Consider the following 17,333-nt stretch of genomic DNA (forward strand, 5'->3'; position numbering starts at 1 on the left):
CCCCCCCAGACTTGTGCTGCCACGGATGTTATTTTGGGCCGAGTACATATAGTCTGTCTAGGAAGTCATCTGTTCTGCAAGTTAGGGAAAAGGGCTGTGAAGTGTAGCAAAGGAGTTCACCAAAGCTCAGCAGTCACCAAAGGAGAGACGAACTGAGGTCATCTGCTGCCTTATCTGACCAGCCCTCTCTCCCTGACCCTGACCTTTGTTTTTTTTTAAGGCAGAGTCTCTCTCTGCAGCCCAAGCTGACCTCAGACTTGGAGCAATCTTCTTGCCTTGCTCTTTCCTCCAAGAGTCACCATTGTTTCCTGCGTCAAAGATGTTTGAAGGGGAGCTGGGTGTGGTGGCGCATGCCTTTAATCCCAGCACTCAGGAAGCAGAGGCAGGTTCGAGGCCAGCCTGGCCTACAAAGCAGGTCCAGGACATCCATGACTACATAGAGAAACCCTGTCTCAAACAAACAAACAAACAAACAAACAAACAAGGTGTTTGAATGGCGCCTGCAGCTTGACCCCAGCCAGCCATGGCCTCTGCTACCTCTCTGCACCACCAAGGCTTGCCCAATGCTGCCACAACTCTAGCTTTCCCTCAGAGGTGTGTCAAACTGCCACCAGAGCCCAGCAGAACATCAACTGCTGATCTTCCAGGATCGCTATGCCTCCCGTGCCCATGTTGTGCTACCTTGCTACGATGATATGGCTTTGAGGAACTTGGCTGATACTTTCCTCAGTCTCAAGTCAAGAGGGGTGTTGCTGAGAACCTGCAGGAGCTTACAGAAGAGTGAAGTGGCCGCATCTGCCTGCAGAATATCAAGAAACCATACTGTGGGGCTAGAGAGATGGCTCCTCAGACACGCGCACTGGCTGCCTTTCCAGAGGACCCAGGTTTGATTTCCAGCACCTACGCGGTGGCCCATGACCATCTGTAACTCCAGTTCCAGGAGATCTGATGTCCCCTTCTGGTCTCTGCAGGCACCTGGCACACATGTGACACACAAACATATGTGCAGGCAAAACACTCACACACATGAAACAAAGTGATTTGAAGGAGACATCTGACAATTAACTAGTATACAGCTTAGATCAGGCATGTTGAAGCAGGCCTATAATCTAAGCTGAGGCACAAGTGTCATGAGTTCTAAGTCAGCCTGTGCCAAGTAGCAGGATCCTGGCTCAACAAGCCAAAACCAATCACCCCAAAACAACATTAACAAAAAGTGTGGGAAAATAGCCGGGCGGTGGTGGCGCACGCCTTTAATCCCAGCACTCGGGAGGCAGAGGCAGGCGGATTGCTGTGAGTTCGAGGCCAGCCTGGTCTACAAAGTGAGTCCAGGACAGCTAAGGCTACACAGAGAAACCCTGTCTCGAAAAACCAAAAAAAAAAAAAAAAAAAAAGTGTGGGAAAGTCTCTGACCTATGCGTAGTCCATCAGTGGCTAAAAGCCTTGATCCTGTGGATACTCTGAAAAAGAAACAATATTGATCAAAAATAATGTCACCAGGCTCTGCACTTGCTGTTCATGTAACGTGAGAATGGTCCCTGGAAGCCACACACAAAGACAGGTGTGTGAGCTGTGTGTGTGTGTGTGTGTGAGTTGTGTGTGTGTGTGTGTGTGTGTGTGTGTGAGCTGTGTGAGCTGTGTGTGTGAGCTGTGTGAGCTGTGTGTGAGCTGTGTGTGTGTGAGTTGTGTGTGTGTGTGTGTGTGTGTGTGTGTGTGTGTGTGTGTTTACTTAGATCTGTAATCCCAACACTCCTATGGCAAGACGGAAGGTGAATACAGAATGCCCAGAACCTTGTGGCCTCTGTGCTGGTTTGGATACGAATGGTCCTCTTAGTCCCATATATTTGGGTGCCTAGTCATCAGAGAGTGGCACTACTTGAGAAGGATTAGGAGGTGTGGCCTTGTCAGAGGAAGTGTCACTGAGGGAGGGCCTTGAGGTTCCAGAAGCTCAGGTCAGTCCCAGTGGCTCTCTCTCTTCCTGCTGCCTCCAGATCCAGAGGTAGAGCGCTCTCTCAGTTTCCTCAGCACCATGTCTGCCTGCTATGCTCCCTACCATGATGATAACGGGCTAAACCTCTGAATCTATAAGGCCGCCCCAGTTAAACGTTTTCTCTGATAAGAGTCGCCATGGTGGTTGTATGTCTTCACGACAATAGAACACGGACTAAGACAGCTAGGAAGCCTGAGACACACAGAGCAGCGGAAGGAACGAGAGAAACCCTACCTCAGCAAGGGGAAAGGAGAGAACTGACTCCCACAAGTTGTCCTCTGACCTCCACGTACACTGTGGCACTCACATCCCCCACCCTCCCATAAATACATAAATGTTGGGCTGGAGAGATGGCTCAGGGGTTAAGAGCATTGACTGCTCTTCCACAGGTCCTGAGTTCAATTCCCAGCAACCACATGGTGGCTCACAACCATCTATAATGTTATCTGGCCCGCAGGTGTACAAACAGGCAGAGCACTGTATACATAATAAATAAATAAATCTTTAAAAAAAATACATAAATGTTAAAAATATTCCTATATATACTTCCTGATATTCTCCATGGCCTCAAACCTCCATGAGAATGCTTCCCAGCAGATGTGGAAGGCACATAACAACTTAAATAAGCCACAAAAACTGATTTAAAAATATGAAAGAAATAGACCATCTATAGCAGAAATTTTACAAAGCTCCCTTTTCCATATCAGTAATAGCAAGTTTATAAAATTATAATAGCTGAGTGACTGACCTGCCTTCATAAATATGGCAGCTTTAGTAGGTAATAGTATGTGTTTGATTGAGTTCCACTTTTTTTTTTGTTTTGTTTTCTTTCTCAAGACATGATTTCACTGTGTAGCCTTGGCTGTCCTGGACTTGCTTTGTAGAATAGACTGGATTCTAACTCACAAAGCCTCTGGAGTGCAGGGATCACAGGTGTGTGACACCATGCCTGGCAGAGGGGAGGCAGAGACAGGTGGATTGCTGCGAGTTCGAGGCCAGCCTGGTCTACAAAGTGAGTCCAGGACAGCCAAGGCTACACAGAGAAACCCTGTCTCAAAAAACCATAAAAGAAAGAAAGAAAGAAAAAGAAAAAAAAAAATCCCCTCAGCTCAGGAAGGTCCAGGATGAACATTCACAAAGGCTGCAGGTTGTGTAACCATCAGGGCTTCAGGTGTGGATGTTAAGGCATAGTACACATCTTAGTAGTGAGTCAGGCCTAGTGGGAAGTTGATGTAGAGGGATTACCACGAGTTCAAAGTCAGCCTGGGCTACACAGCTGTATAACGTAGGGAAGGAAGCAGGGGACCATCGCTGGAGTTTAGTAGGTTTAAAGATCCTTAGGATATCAAGTGGAATAGTATAGGGGTATTGTTGGAGTCCTGTGCCAGAGGCCTGACTCAGGGAGGTCCCAAAAAGTCACCTCCATACACTCAAACAGAAAAGGTAATGGTGACCTCTTTGGCATTGTCATCAGCAGGTTGCAAAGATCTTGTTCAAGACTCTGTAGCTGAGGAGGGGAAGCCATATTTAATTAAAGGGGGTTTAAACCAGCGGTCAATTGACCAACGTTTCAGGATCAGGCTGGGCCTTTGTGCAGCAGGATTGCTGCCTGCGGGGTAGTCTCCACACCCTTACCAGATGGGTTGTCTAGCAGGCCTGCTGTTCCTGCAAACCAAGGTGAGGCCAAGTGGAGGTAGGTAGCCAAGCCTTTTACTGCATTTACCCATCCTGTGTCTATAGACATTTCTGGCTCAGCCAGGTTTTTTACTTTAGCACAGGCTGCCCTGGGAGTCTCTGTTCCGGTTTGTGGAACCAGCAGTTGCAAACAGCTAGTGGAATGTGTGCATCCCCAGCATGTAGGGCTTCATTGATTGTGATTGTTAAAACCTGATCGTCTGCTTGGCAGGGTCCGGAATCATGTAGGAGACACACCTCTGTGCATGTCCGTGAAGGGGGCCCTAGGTTAGGTTACTTGAGTCAGGTGGATTCATCCTACATGTGACTGGCCGTCCATAAGCTAGGGTCCCCGGCTGAATAAAAAGCAAACTGAGCACCAGCCCGCTCCGACCACTTCCTGACTGTGGACGCAATGTGACAATATGACGAATTACTTCGTGCTCCTGTCTTCCCTGTCATAACCTTAAACTGTGAGCCGGAGCTAGCCCTTGCTCTCTGAGGTTGCTTTTATTGGGTTGTTTCATGACAGGAAGAGGTGAGTAACTGACGACAGACCATTGGAAGAGTTAACATATCTATTTTTGTCTTAAATGCCAGAGAGACCACTAGAGGAGAGACGGGTGCCACCGTGTGTCAATCTGTTCATGTTGCTATGACAAAATGCCACGGATGGGTCATTTGTAAGAAGTAGGAATCTGTATTTTGTGTTACGGAGGCTGGAAAGTTCCAGTCTGAAACCCAAGCTGGTTCAGTGTCCAGTGAGGGCTGCTCTTTGCTCCAGAGACGGCATCTTGTAGCTTTGTCCTTCAAAAGGGACGAACATTGTGTCCTCACGTGGCAGAGGGTACAAAGGCACTGGGCTCAGGCTCTCAGGCCCTTTTATAAAAGCGCTAATCCCAGCAACTAGGGCACGGTCCATTAGCTTTTTATTTCAGTTTAAAAACTTTTTAATTCACTGACAATTTCACACACACACACACACACACACATACACACACACACACACACACACACAGGCACAGGCACACGCACAGGCACACTATATTATGGTCAAGTTTACCTCACACTCCTCTCTCTTATCCCCCTTTTCCTCCCACCTGGTCCTCCCTCCTACTTTCATGTTCCTTGTGTGTGTCAGGCCTTGTGCAGGGAGCCCCAGCTGCAACAGCCATATCCTGAGGGCATCGTATCATGGCACTTTTCCTCTTCCTCTGGTGCTTGCAATCTCTCTGCTCTTCTTTCCTCATGGCCACTCGTCCTTGGAGGGAGGGAGGGACACGGATGTCCCGCATAGCATTGCGCAGAAGCCACTTGCTCTCAGGACTCTTCTCATGAGCCTCTGATTTAATGGTTTCCTGCGTGCTAGGCACTCTACCAGCCGAGCCTCATTCCCAGACCAAGTATTTTTCCCCACCAGGTCGATGGGCTGGATCTGAGGAGATCCACATTTTATTCAATCACATTACAACATCCAACCAGTTGCTGTCTCACTTACTATATTAGAAGCTGTGTTTCTTAGGCCACATCAGTAAAGGCTCTGCAAAGATGACACATAAAATGTGTTCATGTGCTTGAGATGCGGGCGGGGTCTGTCTATACTGGTCAGTTTTGCTTTGAACACTTGGAACTCCACCTTAGCCACGGCATACCAGTTTAAGGACAGCCATTTTTTAATCTAAAAGAAAAGTAGCTTATGGAATAAATGTATGCTTCCGTATGTGTATTGGATTGGAAGCACAAAAGCAAACAGATTAGAATACCGTTTCAGATGCTGGTTTTATTGTGATCTTATTCATTGGCCATTTATAATGGCCTCAATAATTACCATCTTGGGTAGCTGGTGTTTTTGTTTTTCGTTTTTTTGTTTTTCTCAAGACAAGGCCTCATGTATCCCAGGCTGATCTCGAACTAGCTAGGTTGCTGAGGATGACCTTGAATTTCTGGTCCTCCAGGCTCCACCTTCCAGGTGCTGAGATTACAGGTGTGCACCACCACGCTGTGTTTACGTGGTGCTGGGGATGGGACCCAGGGCTTTACGCACACTAGACCCAGAGGTCTACCATCTAAGTCACATCCCCAGCTCCAACAATTTGGGGTTTTGTTGTTGTTTTTCTGGGTTTTTAGTAGAGAGAACCTACAAAGGTGTCTAGCTCTGACCACTGAGTGCATGGCTGAGGCACCTGTCAGTTGCGAGGGTGCCAAGGTGGTGCATTAGTGATGGGAAAGGACCAGGTGTGCAGTACCACAAACAGCCAGGCCCCCCTTTCAGCTGCGTGGGGCACAAGTGGGAGGGCCTATGGGCCCGCCTACAGATCACGTGGCAGACGAGGGCCAATGGCTACCTCTAAGCCCACCTTGAGGCCGGGGCGGGGCGCCGGGCTGGCGTCACCAGGACAACGGGCGTCGCCGGCGCCGTGTGACTCCGAGCTGTGGGCGCGCTCGCGGCCATGGTGAGTCTGGGGCCCGCGCCCGCCGGGCAGCGGAGATACTGGGCGCCCAAGGGCGGGTGTGGAGAAGAGCCAAGGCCTGCTAGGCGGGGCAGGGCCGGGCATGGCAGGGCAGGGCCGGGTGAGGCCGGGCATGGCAGGGCAGGGCAAGGCTGATGGGATTGGTCCTGAAGAAGGAAACCCCAGGTCCCCAGGTCCGGCGTTGGGGGTGGTGGTGGAGGGGCGCGCACCGGGACGCTGTGCTCTCTGACGCTCCGCGTCTGGATCACACACCCGGGACCTCCACTCTGTGGACCACCCCGACGCCGTGACGCTGCTCGGCCGGAGCGTGCCCGGGAAGCCACCAGAGGGTGTGGTTACATAGATACCCACACTCTTCAGTCTGCGTACTTCGGATTGCTTTTATGCCATGATGTCAATACCGTACCATGCACTTGTTTCAAGTTCAGCGTCCTAACGGGGCTCCCAAGCACTAGGGTATTTAATGGGTGGCTTCGGGGAGACCTCTTCACCCCTTTTATAAAAATAGGGGACATTGGACTGTACTTTTTTTCCCCCCCGAGTGTTGCACTCTCAGGGATTTAATGAATCTGTCATTAGTACGTTGTAAACGCCTTACAGAAGCCGTTAGCTTTGCTCAATAAACTTGAAAGGCGGTGGGAATACCACCTGGCCTCCATTAACTTCTTGTTTAAAGACTTAATTGGCTTGGTCTGCGTGCTGGCTTTTATGGGCAAAGTTCAGGTGTAGTATCTTGAGAGCCCTCCATCCTGGAGAGAAGTGAGCTCCCTGGTTTGTGACTGTCACACACACACACACACACACACACACACACACACACACACACACACACACACACACACACACGGAAATGGGGTATTTGAGGGTTAGCTAATAGAGAAGTGTCCAATTTTAAGAAATACACATCTAGTGGGGCATGGTAGCACACGCCTTATAACCCCAGCACTCGGGAGGCAGAGGCAGGCGGATCAATGTGAGTTCAGGGCCAGCCTGGTCTACAAAGTGAGTCCAGGACAGTCAAGGCTAACACAGAGAAACCCTGACGTAAAAAACAAAACAAACAAACAAAAAAGAAAGAAAGAAAAGGAAAAAGAAATAGGCATCTAGAGGGCTGGTGAAATGGCTCAGTGGGTAAAGGCACTTACTGCCAATGCTGACCCATGCCAGGCCCCGTAAATTGTCCTCTGACCTCTGTACAGGGCATGCCCTCCATATACATACTAAAATGTAAAAAAACAAAACAAACCCAAAAAACCCAAACTATTTACCATGAGTAATTAGATGGAGACTTGCTTGGCATGTGTGTGTGTGTGTGTGTGTGTGTGTGCGTGCGTGCGCGTGAGCGCGCATAGGTGTAGCTGCGCGTGTGAGGTCCAGAGGCCCGTGATTGGATGTCTTCCATTCCTGTCCATGTCTGGATGAGGTCTCTCCCTGACCCTGGAGTCCTGGGTATCTTCCTGCCTCTCCCACCCACGGCGTCCTCCTTGCTGAGGTTACAGACACCGCACACACGTGGGGCTGTACTGTAGAGCATGCCGTGTCCCCCTGTGGAGCTGGCGGTGGAGTAGAAGGTGCAGCTTCTTTCTTTTTGCGCCTTGTTTGCAGCCTTGGGTTAGGTTGCTGAGGGGCAGAGTGGGCAGGCCTGGCTCTCTCCGGGCTCTGCATTCAGCAACCCCCACCCTACACCCCCACCCCACCCCACCCCACCCCGTGGCAAAGCCTAATGGAAAGGGATTAGCGGCACAGGAGCTGGCCATGGTAACGCCTGTTAACGCTAGGACAGCTCTGTGAGTTTGTCCATCACCTTAGTGTACGGGACTTGGCATCCTCCCTTTGTGGGTCACGGACCTGATGATTTACACAATGCAGGTTAGCCTCAGGACAGGGCAGCATTGTCTGTACAAAGTTGCCTCCTAGCCTTTGCTGCCCTCTTCCCAGTCCCCAGTTTTGGTTTTTCTCCCCCTCCTCTTTGGCTTTCTCCTCCTCGTCTCCTTTTCTATTCTTTCTAGTTGTCTCCAGTGGCTGCTGTCTACAGGCATCCAGGGGTTGCTTTGAGTTAACTCATTTGGAGCACACTCGATGTTAGAATATATTTCCCTGTTGCCAATGAAATCTGCTGTTCTTTAGTTCAGCATGTAAGACAAATTTATTTTTTAATTTGTATGTCATATCAACATGTTTTTCCCATTTTTAAAAATTTTATTTTATTAATTTATTCATATTACATCTCAATGGATTTTTCCCATTTTTATTCCTTGTTGTTCCCCCTTATTTTGTACCCCACTTTCTGATTTTGTCTGTACGGGTCCTGTTACAGGCTTGGGAAGCATGAATTTGGGGAAAACTTCAAATATTTAATGGTAGTTTTCCTCTTTATACTATCGTTTCTTTCTTACCTTTTGACTCTTGTGGGTATGTGTGTGCAGGTCAGAGGTCAGCCTTGAGTGTTGCCCCTCAGGTGCTGGCTACCTAGGTTTTTTTTTTGTTTTTTTGTTTTTTTTTGAGACAGAGTCTCTCTCTGAATCTGAAGTTTACCAATTAGACTGGCTGGCCATCGAGCCCGGAGGTCACCTCTCTCTTCTGCTGGGATTAAAGCAGAAGCTACAGTTGGGGTTCTTGTTTTTGTTTTGTTTTGTTTTTTGTTTTTCAAGACAGGGTTTCTCTGTGTACCCTGGGCTGTCCTGGACTCACTTTGTAGACCAGGCTGGCCTCGAACTCACGGCGATCCGCTGGACTCACTTTGTAGACCAGGCTGGCCCCGAACTCACAGCGGTCCGCCTGCCTCTGCCTCCCTGAGTGTTGGGATGGATTATGGGCCTCAGTTGGTGTTCTTGATGTTGTTTGTTTTTTGTATCATCTGAGGATCAAGCCCTCATACCTTCGTGATGAGCACTTTATCAACTGAGCTCCTGTAGGTTTTGTTGCTGTTCTTTTTTTTTTTTTTTTTTTTAAATCTTTTAAAGCAGATCTTTTTTTTTATAGCCCTGGCTGGTCTAGAACTCACTATGTAGTCCAGGCCCGCTTTGAATTTGTGGTGGTTCTCCTGCCTCAGCCTCCTAGGTGCTGGGATTGCTGGCACCCATGCTCCTGACGTGGGCTATGGCAGAAAGGTCTCGAGTCCAAGGCCAACCTGGGTCATTTAGAAAGACCTTGTCTCAGAATGAAGGCTGTGGCCGAGCGGTAGAGCACATGCCTGGCACGCACAAGGCTCGCAGTCCCCTGCACCTCAGGGGGAGGTGCTGACTGAGACGGACAGGTCTGTGGTGAGAGCTCTGCTCGTTGACCGGACTCCTGCTCCTGATGTCGTTGAGATGAACAATAATTTCCATCACTCTTGCAGCAGCTTTCTTCCATATTTTGCCAGAGTTCTGAGCTAGTCCCTTTGAATTCCTGCGCCCCTCCGGCATCCCTGCTGAGAGCTCCAGAGTGCACGGTCTCTGTCCTGCACAGAGGACGGATGGCATTCACAGTGCACTCCACTTCTCCAGCCCCCTCGCTCTTTCCGCCACCGTTGTCCACCACATTTCTTGAGCACTGGGGCGGGTGACATCGGTGCCCTTTTTAGGGCTCAGTGTTCTGACCAGGTACGAATCCCTGCTGTAATTGCAGCTCACTGCAAAAATTAGCCTCTGTGACTAAAGCTGACTGGGCCGGTCTGTGGCATAAACAGAAGTGTTTGGGAGGGAATCTGATGGGCACACCATCTCCAGTTAGAATAGTAGTAGTTCCTTGCAAAGACCTGTGATCACCTCAGCCACAGCCTGTTTGAGTTTTTGTTTGCTGTTTTGACTTAGATTTATTTATTTATTTATTTATTTATTTATTTATTTATTTTTTGAGACAAGATTTCTCTATGTAGCCCTGGCTGTCCTGGAACTTGCTCTCTGTAGACCAGGCTGGCCTCTGCCTCTGAGTGCTGGATTTAAAGGCATGTGCCACCACTGCCTGGCTTTTGGGATTTATTTATTTATTTATTTTTATTATTTATTTTATGTATCTGCATGTCCACATGCATGCCAGAAGAGGGCATCGGATCTCATTATAGATGGTTGTGAGCCACCATGTGGGTGCTGGGAATTGAACTCAGGACCTCTGGCTAAGAGCACTGGCTACTTTTAACCACTGAGCTAACCTTCCAGCCCATAAAATTTGTTTTTAATTGTGTGTCTGTGCACATGAGTGTGGATGCCTGAGAAGGCCAGAAGAGAGAGCATTGGGTCTCTGGAGCTGGAGTTAGCAGGCGGTTGTAAGTTTTGAAGTTTTGTTTGTTTTTTTGTTTATTTGTTGGGGTAGGATCTTACTGTGTAAACCAAACTGGCCTTGAACTCCCAGAGATCTATAAGCCTCTGCTTCCTAAGTACTGGGACTAAAGGCGAATGTGACCCCTTAGTGCTCTGTGTGTGTGTTGACGGCGTCTCACATGTCACAGGCTGGCCTCAAGCTTGTGTGTAGCTGTGAATGACCCTCATGTTCCAATGCCCGTGCCTTTACCTTCCAAATGCCAGGGTGGCAGGCGGGCCTCACAGCTCATGCAGTGCTGGGGATAAAAACCAGGTCTTCCCTCGCTTGGCAAGTGCTCTCTCACCTGAGGTGCACTCTTTGCTTATCTACAAGATGGTCTTGCTGCGGTGCCCAGGCTGGTCTCAAAACTATGATTGAAGAGAATCTTTCCAGGTGGCTGGGACCACAGGCACATACCATCACATCTGGCTTCTTTGCCAGTTCTTTCTTTCTTTTTGTTTTGTTTTGTGTTTTTGAGACAGGGTTTCTCTGTGTAGCCTTGGCTGTCCTGTACTCACTTTGTAGACCAGGCTGGCCTCGAACTCACAGCGATCCACCTGCCTCTGCCTCCCAGAGTGCTGGGATTAAAGGTGTGTGCCACCACGCCCGGTAGTTCTTTGCCAGTTCTCTCACTGAGCTGTCTTTATGTATGACTTGTGTCATGAGGTGCATACACATGAGTGGGAGGGTGCACATGGCTGTGCATGTAGAGGCCGGAGCAGGGTGCCAGATGCCCCTGTCTTCCTCTGCCTTAAGACACGGTCTCAGCCGGGCGTGGTGGCGCACGCCTTTAATCCCAGCACTTGGGAGGCAAAGGCAGGTGGATTGCTGTGAGTTCGAGGCCAGCCTGGTCTACAAAGCAAGTCCAGGGCAGCCAAGGCTACACAGAGAAACCCTATCTAAAAAAAAAAAAAAGACACGGTCTCACACTGAGCCTGAAGTTTACCATTTCAGCCCTGCTAGCTGGCCAGTGGGTTCCTTGGAACTGTCCGTCTCCAACACTGCCCTCTCCAATGCTGAGGTTCGAGGCATGCTCAACCGTGCTGCCTTTTGTGTGTGTGTGTGGGTGGGGGGGGGTGCTGGGGATTTGAACTCAGATCCTCATGCTTGCTGAACAGATGTCCTTACCCTGAGCCTCTCTCCCCAGTGCTGGCCTGCCTTTTTTTTTTTTTTTTTTTTTGTCTTTTTGAGACAGGGTTTCTCTGTGTAGCCTTGGCTGTCCTGGACTCGCTTTGTAGACCAGGCTGGCCTCAAACTCACAGCGATCCACCTGCCTCTGCCTCCCAGAGTGCTGGGTTACAGATGTGTGCCACCATGCCCAGCTGAAGTCCAACTTGCCTGCATTTTTTGTTTGTTTGTTTGTTTTGGTTACATGTGCTTTGGTGTCATAGTTTAGGTTAAGTTGTCACATAGCTCACAACATGAAGGTTGCGGTTGGTGATCCTGTGTTTACATCGCCTGCCTTTACTGGGAGTGTCCTCTTCTGTGTGGTGGAGGCAGAGTCCAACCCCTTGGTTTCATGAGGATAGCCTGTCCTCCTAGCGCCATTTCTCGAAAAGGCTTCTTTGCCATGTAAATCAATAGCTCCTGGCTGTAAGAGTTTGTATCTGGGCTCTCAGTTCTGTTCACATCATCTATTTGTTCTTAATAATGCCAGGACTTCACTGTTTCAGTTACTGTAGCTTTGTAGTTAAAAGCTTATTTTTTTTTTTTTAAGACTGGAAAGATGACTCACCACTTAAGATTGCTCCTTTAAAGGACCTTTTATTTTTTTTATTTTTATTTTTTGGTTTTTCGAGACAAGGTCTCTCTGTGTAGCCTTGGCTATCCTGGACTCACTTTGTAGACCAGGCTGGCCTCGAACTCACAGCGAGTCCGCCTGCCTCTGCCTCCCAAGTGCTGGGATTAAAGGCGTGCGCCACCACCGCCCGGCTAAAGGACCAATTTAAAGTTCAGTTTTCAGCACCCGTGTCTGCTCACAGCTGCCTGTAATTCCACGTCTAGGTGATCCGACGCCCTCTTCTGGCCACTGTGGGCACTGCACACACAATTGCACAGGTGCAACTCTTGTAAAGGAAAGCCTTTAATTGGGGCTTACAGTTGAGACATTTATCCTTTGTCATCGTGGTAGGAAGCATGGCAGCTTGGGGGTCACAGGTAGACGTGCTGCTGGGATGGTAGTTGAGAATTCTACATCTGGATCAGCAGCCAGCAGGAACTGAGAGTGACACTGGGCCTGGCTTGGGCTTGTGGAACTCCAAAGCCAGAGACGCACTTCTTCTGACAAGGCTAAACCTCCTAATAGTGACAATCCTATGAGCCTCTGGGAGTAATTTTCATTCAAACAAGCACACACAGAGTCAGAAACTTTTTTTTTAAAAGTTAAAACAAAAACCAAGGGGGCTGGAGAGATGGCTCAGAGGTTAAGAGCACCGCCTGCTCTTCCTAAAGGTCCTGAGTTCAATTCCCAGCAACCACATGGTGGCTCACAACCATCTATAATGCAATCTGATGCCCTCTTCTGGCCTGCAGGTGTACATGCAGACAGAACATTGTATACATAATAATAAACAAATAAATCTTTAAAAAAACCAAACAAACAAAAAAACAAAAACCCTAGAATATTAAGATATTTTAGGTATATTTATTTGTGTCACGCGCGTGTGGACATGCACGTAGAGACCAGTGCAGGACGCTCCCCCCCATCACATTCCACTGTACTCCCTTGAGACAGAGTCTTTCACTGAACTTGAAGTTCACTGGTTCAGCCTGGCTGGCTGGCTGAGCTGGGGTCCGCTGTCACCCAGGGCTGGGTTACAAGCACCCACAGCCATGCCTGGCTATTTCACGTGGGTGCTGGGATTCAAACACAGGTCTTGTGTTTGCACAGCAAACTGTCTTGCCCATTGAGTGATTTCTCCAACCCAGAATAACATCTCAGCGTGGAACTCTTAAACTTTTTTTCCAGGTCAAACTAACTTCTGAATATTTTATTTATTTTAATGCCATTGTGCGATTGCTTTCTTGGATTCATTTCAAGGTTGTCCATTGCTAATAATGTATAGAAATACACTTTATTGTAGCTGGAGAGATGGCTCAGCAGTAAAGAGCACTGGCTGCTCTTGTAGAGAACTGGAGTTCAGTTCCTAACACCTAGCACCCAGTTGTGGACAGCTCACAACTGCCTATAATTCCAGCTCCAGGAGATCCAGCGCCCTCTTCTGGCCTTCTAGGGTGCTGCACTCACATGCACACACACATGCATATAATTAAATGTAAAATTAAGAATATATTTCCTTGATATAAATGGATAGTGTCACTGCATTTTTTGACAAGTTCTGATATGTTTTTGCGGGTTTCTAGAGTTGTCCACATACAATGCTGTGTCTTTAAGTGGTGCCCATCCTGTTATTCCCTTTACAACCTCTGTTCGTCTAGCTGTTTACTGACCAGAGTCTCCAACACAGTGCAGTACACAGATGTCTGTGTGTTGACATTTTAAAAAAAGATTTCTTTTTATTAGTTTTAATTATGTATATATGTTTGTGGGGGTTGGGGTGGTAGATGCGCTTGTGTGCTGGTGCCGCAGATGCTGGGGGTATTGGATCCCCCGGAGCTGGAGTTATAGGTGGGTGTGAGCCACTTGACATGGCTGCTGGGAACTGACCTCCAGTTGTGAAGGGTGGTGCTGTTGGGTTTTGTCTTCTGTAGGAGAGTAAGTGGTGCTGTTCTGATCCAGTATAAAAAAAACATGTGGCTTAAGTTTTTTTCATACAATGGGCAAAGAACCGTTTTCCAGTTTCTCTCTTCCTTGCAGGTTTTCTCAAGCAATGACGACGGCCTTATCAACAAAAAGTTACCCAAGGAACTCCTCCTAAGGTAGGTGTGAGCGTTAGAGAGCTCGGCGTGGCTCCTGCCTCCAGCTGCAAGGTGGCCTCTGTCTCAGTGTAGTCCCGAGCTACAGAGGCACAGGGCCCACTTACTTTTCGGTTTTGTCTTATAAAATGCCATTTAGCTTGTTGCTATGTTTTACTTGGTTTACTCCAGACTATACTAAGTATGGATTATTCTGTAGAGTGATACGTATTGTAGCAGTCGTCAGCAGGGGCCCCTGTTGGGTGTGAATGGATAATCACAAGTTGATTAGTGTGGGGGAGGGGGAACGTGATTGCTACAGGTGCAGGCTCTTTTTTGTTTATTTGTTTTTTTTGAGTTTCTCTGTGTATCCTTGACTGTCCTGGACTTGCTTTGTAGACCAGGCTGGCCTCGAGCTCACGGTGATCCATCTGCCTCCTCTTCATAGAGTGCTGAGATTACAGGAGTGCAGCACCATGCCGGGCTAGGTGTGGGCTCTTGTGTCAGAGAGTCTTGGCATTTTTGAAGAGAATGATTGTTGGACAGTGGTTCTGATGTCCTCACCGAGCAGTCGCGTGCTGTCCCCGGCACTGAGCAGATACTACAGAAGAACATCTCTGGTCATGCCGTTACTTTTCTTTTTACCAAATGAGCCTGCAGGTGACACCTGTTGCCACCGCAACACTGTTTGCTCTTGGGTTTTGGTTTGTTTAGTTCTGCAGTTGTCAAATTGTTGTTAGTTGTGGAAGCTGTCACATCTTCATTACTTAGGAATAACTGATTTATGTACATGTGGTAATCTTTGAGTGGCATTTTCCAAACTGTCACCAATATCCCTCAAAACAAAAACAGGTTCTGACAGGATGGACATTTCTTCAGTGTGTGATGAGGAATTATTGCAGTATTCCATGGGAGTTATAGAAGATGTTTCTATTGGGGGAAGGGGGGGCACACAATCCCCACCCCTGGCTGTGCGGCATCTTTTCAGAGTTCAAAAGTGAATGTTTTGCTTGGTTATTGGGGGTAATTCTTTTTATATTACATTTATTTGTTTGGGGTAGAGGCACGCATATGTGAGGCGGTGCACCTGTGGAGGTCAGCCGGCACCGTGTGAGTTGGTATAAACCAACACACGTTCCAGAAGAACCGAGGAGCCACTGGATCCAGTGTGACTGAGTCCAGGGTGGACTGTTGTCACTGTACACCTGCAGGGGACCTGGTCCAGGAAGTGCCTCTAGCCTCAGCACAAGTGCCCTCCAGCCCAGGCCTCAGGCTGTGTTGGTGCTCTGGGCAGCCACAGCCAGCTCCAGGCACAGTGCATGAGCCACTCACCCCTAGGCTGTGGTAAACTCCACCCTTCTCATGAATGCCACTGCCGCTTGTGACTCACGGCCACTAGCTTCCCTCTCCCCTGTGGGTTAGGGCTGGCCCCCATGCTCAACCAGAGTGGTTTGTATTTGCTGACACAAAGGAACAAAGACAGAGCTAAGGGATTCTGTCACTCTCTGTGGCTGTTTCTTCTTTTTTGTTTGTTTGGTTTTTTTTGAGACAAGGTTTCTCTGTGTCGCCTTGGCTGTCCTGGATTTCCTTTATAGACAGGCTGGCCTCGAACTCACTATGATCCACCTGCCTCAGCTTCCCTGAGTGCTGGGATTATAGGCATGTGCCACCATGCCTGGCATCTGTAGCCATTTCTAAATCCCGGTTAGAAGTTAGGTTTTGTTTTTGTTTTTTTTTAAGTGTTTTGCCCATGGCACCTGCAGCTGACCTAACTGTGGGTGAGCGTCACAGACGTTCTGGAATTGTTTCGTCATTGCAATGAGGGTCTTGGTTGGAAGGTGAGAAAATGCTTGAAGAATGAACACGTGGAAGAGGGCGGGGAGCCGGGAGCTCGGTGGAAGCAGGAGGCAAGGTCAGTGCAAATAGGGAAGTCAGAGCAGAGGTGTGTGTCCTTCCAGGCCCCAGGCACAGCCCCGGCTGAGAGAAAACTAAGAACTGCTGGTGGCTACCCAGAGTCTCACCTTTTGGTCTTCGGGGTCTTTTTGTTTTGCTTTTAAAGATTTATTTTTATTTTTTAAACATGTGTACGTGTGTCTATGTGTGTATGTGTATGTGAGTGCAGTGCCTGCAGTGTCCAGAAGAGGGCATCGGATCCCCAGGAGCTGGAGTTGTGGTTGTGTTTTGCCTGATGCTGAGAACTGAACTCAGGGCCTCTGCAAGAGCAATATACCCTCTTAACTCCTGAACCCGCTCTCTAGTCCCTCCCCGCCCAGAATCTTTTGAATGAAAAGTAACCCAGGAAGAATTGATCTTTGAAAAAATGTGATAACTTGGATCTGGAACATTTCTTAAACAAAAATATAGTACTTTTGCCTTTGCTGACAAGCTGGCCTTCTTTTTTCCTTTTTCTTTCTTTCTTTTTTTTTTTTCTCGAGAAAGGGTTTCTCTGTGTATACTTGGCTGTTCTAGACTCACTTTGTAGACCAGGCTGGCCTTGAACTCACAGAGATCTGCCTGCCTATGCCTCCTGAGTGCTGGGATTAAAGCGTGCACCACCACGCCTGGCAAGCTGGCCTTCTTGTGTGCTGCTTTTCCTTATCTACATCTGCTGAACATTATCATGATCTAAATTAGGCCAGGCATGGTGGCATGGTGGTTGTGAGCCACCATGTGGTTGCTGGGAGTTGAACTCGGGACCTCTGGAAGAGCAGACAGTGCTCTTAACCTCTGAGCCATCTCTCAGTCCCATACTTGATGTTCTTAATTCACATATTCCTTTCACACACTTTGTTATTAAGTTTATACAGCTTGACTTTTCTACACACCTTTCATGAATTAAAGATTTTCTTAGGGCTGGGCAGAGGGCTCAGTGGTTAGGAGCACAAACTGCTCTTGCCGAGGGTTGAGTTTGGTTCTTAGCGCTCACATCCGGTGGTTCCTAACTTCCAGCTCTAGCGGATCCAGCAGCCCCTTCTGGGCTCCATAGGCAAGTGCATTCATGTACCCACAAACAGGACACATATGCATACATGTAATTAAACATAAAAACAAATCTCTTTTTA

General features: G+C 48.3%; 1 protein-coding gene across 2 annotated transcripts in view; it reads left to right on the forward strand.

Moving 5' to 3' along the window:
• The first annotated feature begins 6,041 nt into the window (after positions 1-6,041).
• FBXL2 (F-box and leucine rich repeat protein 2) overlaps positions 6,042-17,333 on the forward strand; it is a 51,965-nt gene continuing 40,673 nt past the window's right edge. For both annotated transcript variants that reach the window (XR_014774004.1, XM_084754804.1), the window contains exons 1-2: positions 6,042-6,117; positions 14,234-14,295. Coding sequence is in view for 1 of the 2 variants with exons in the window: in XM_084754804.1 (XP_084610930.1) it covers positions 6,115-6,117; positions 14,234-14,295 (65 nt within the window). In the remaining variant the exon portion in view is untranslated. The remainder of the gene's footprint in view (positions 6,118-14,233; positions 14,296-17,333) is intronic.

Source organism: Acomys minous (assembly GCF_964271855.1).
Source record: "Acomys minous genome assembly, chromosome: 13".
Taxonomy (NCBI): Eukaryota; Metazoa; Chordata; class Mammalia; order Rodentia; family Muridae; genus Acomys; species Acomys minous.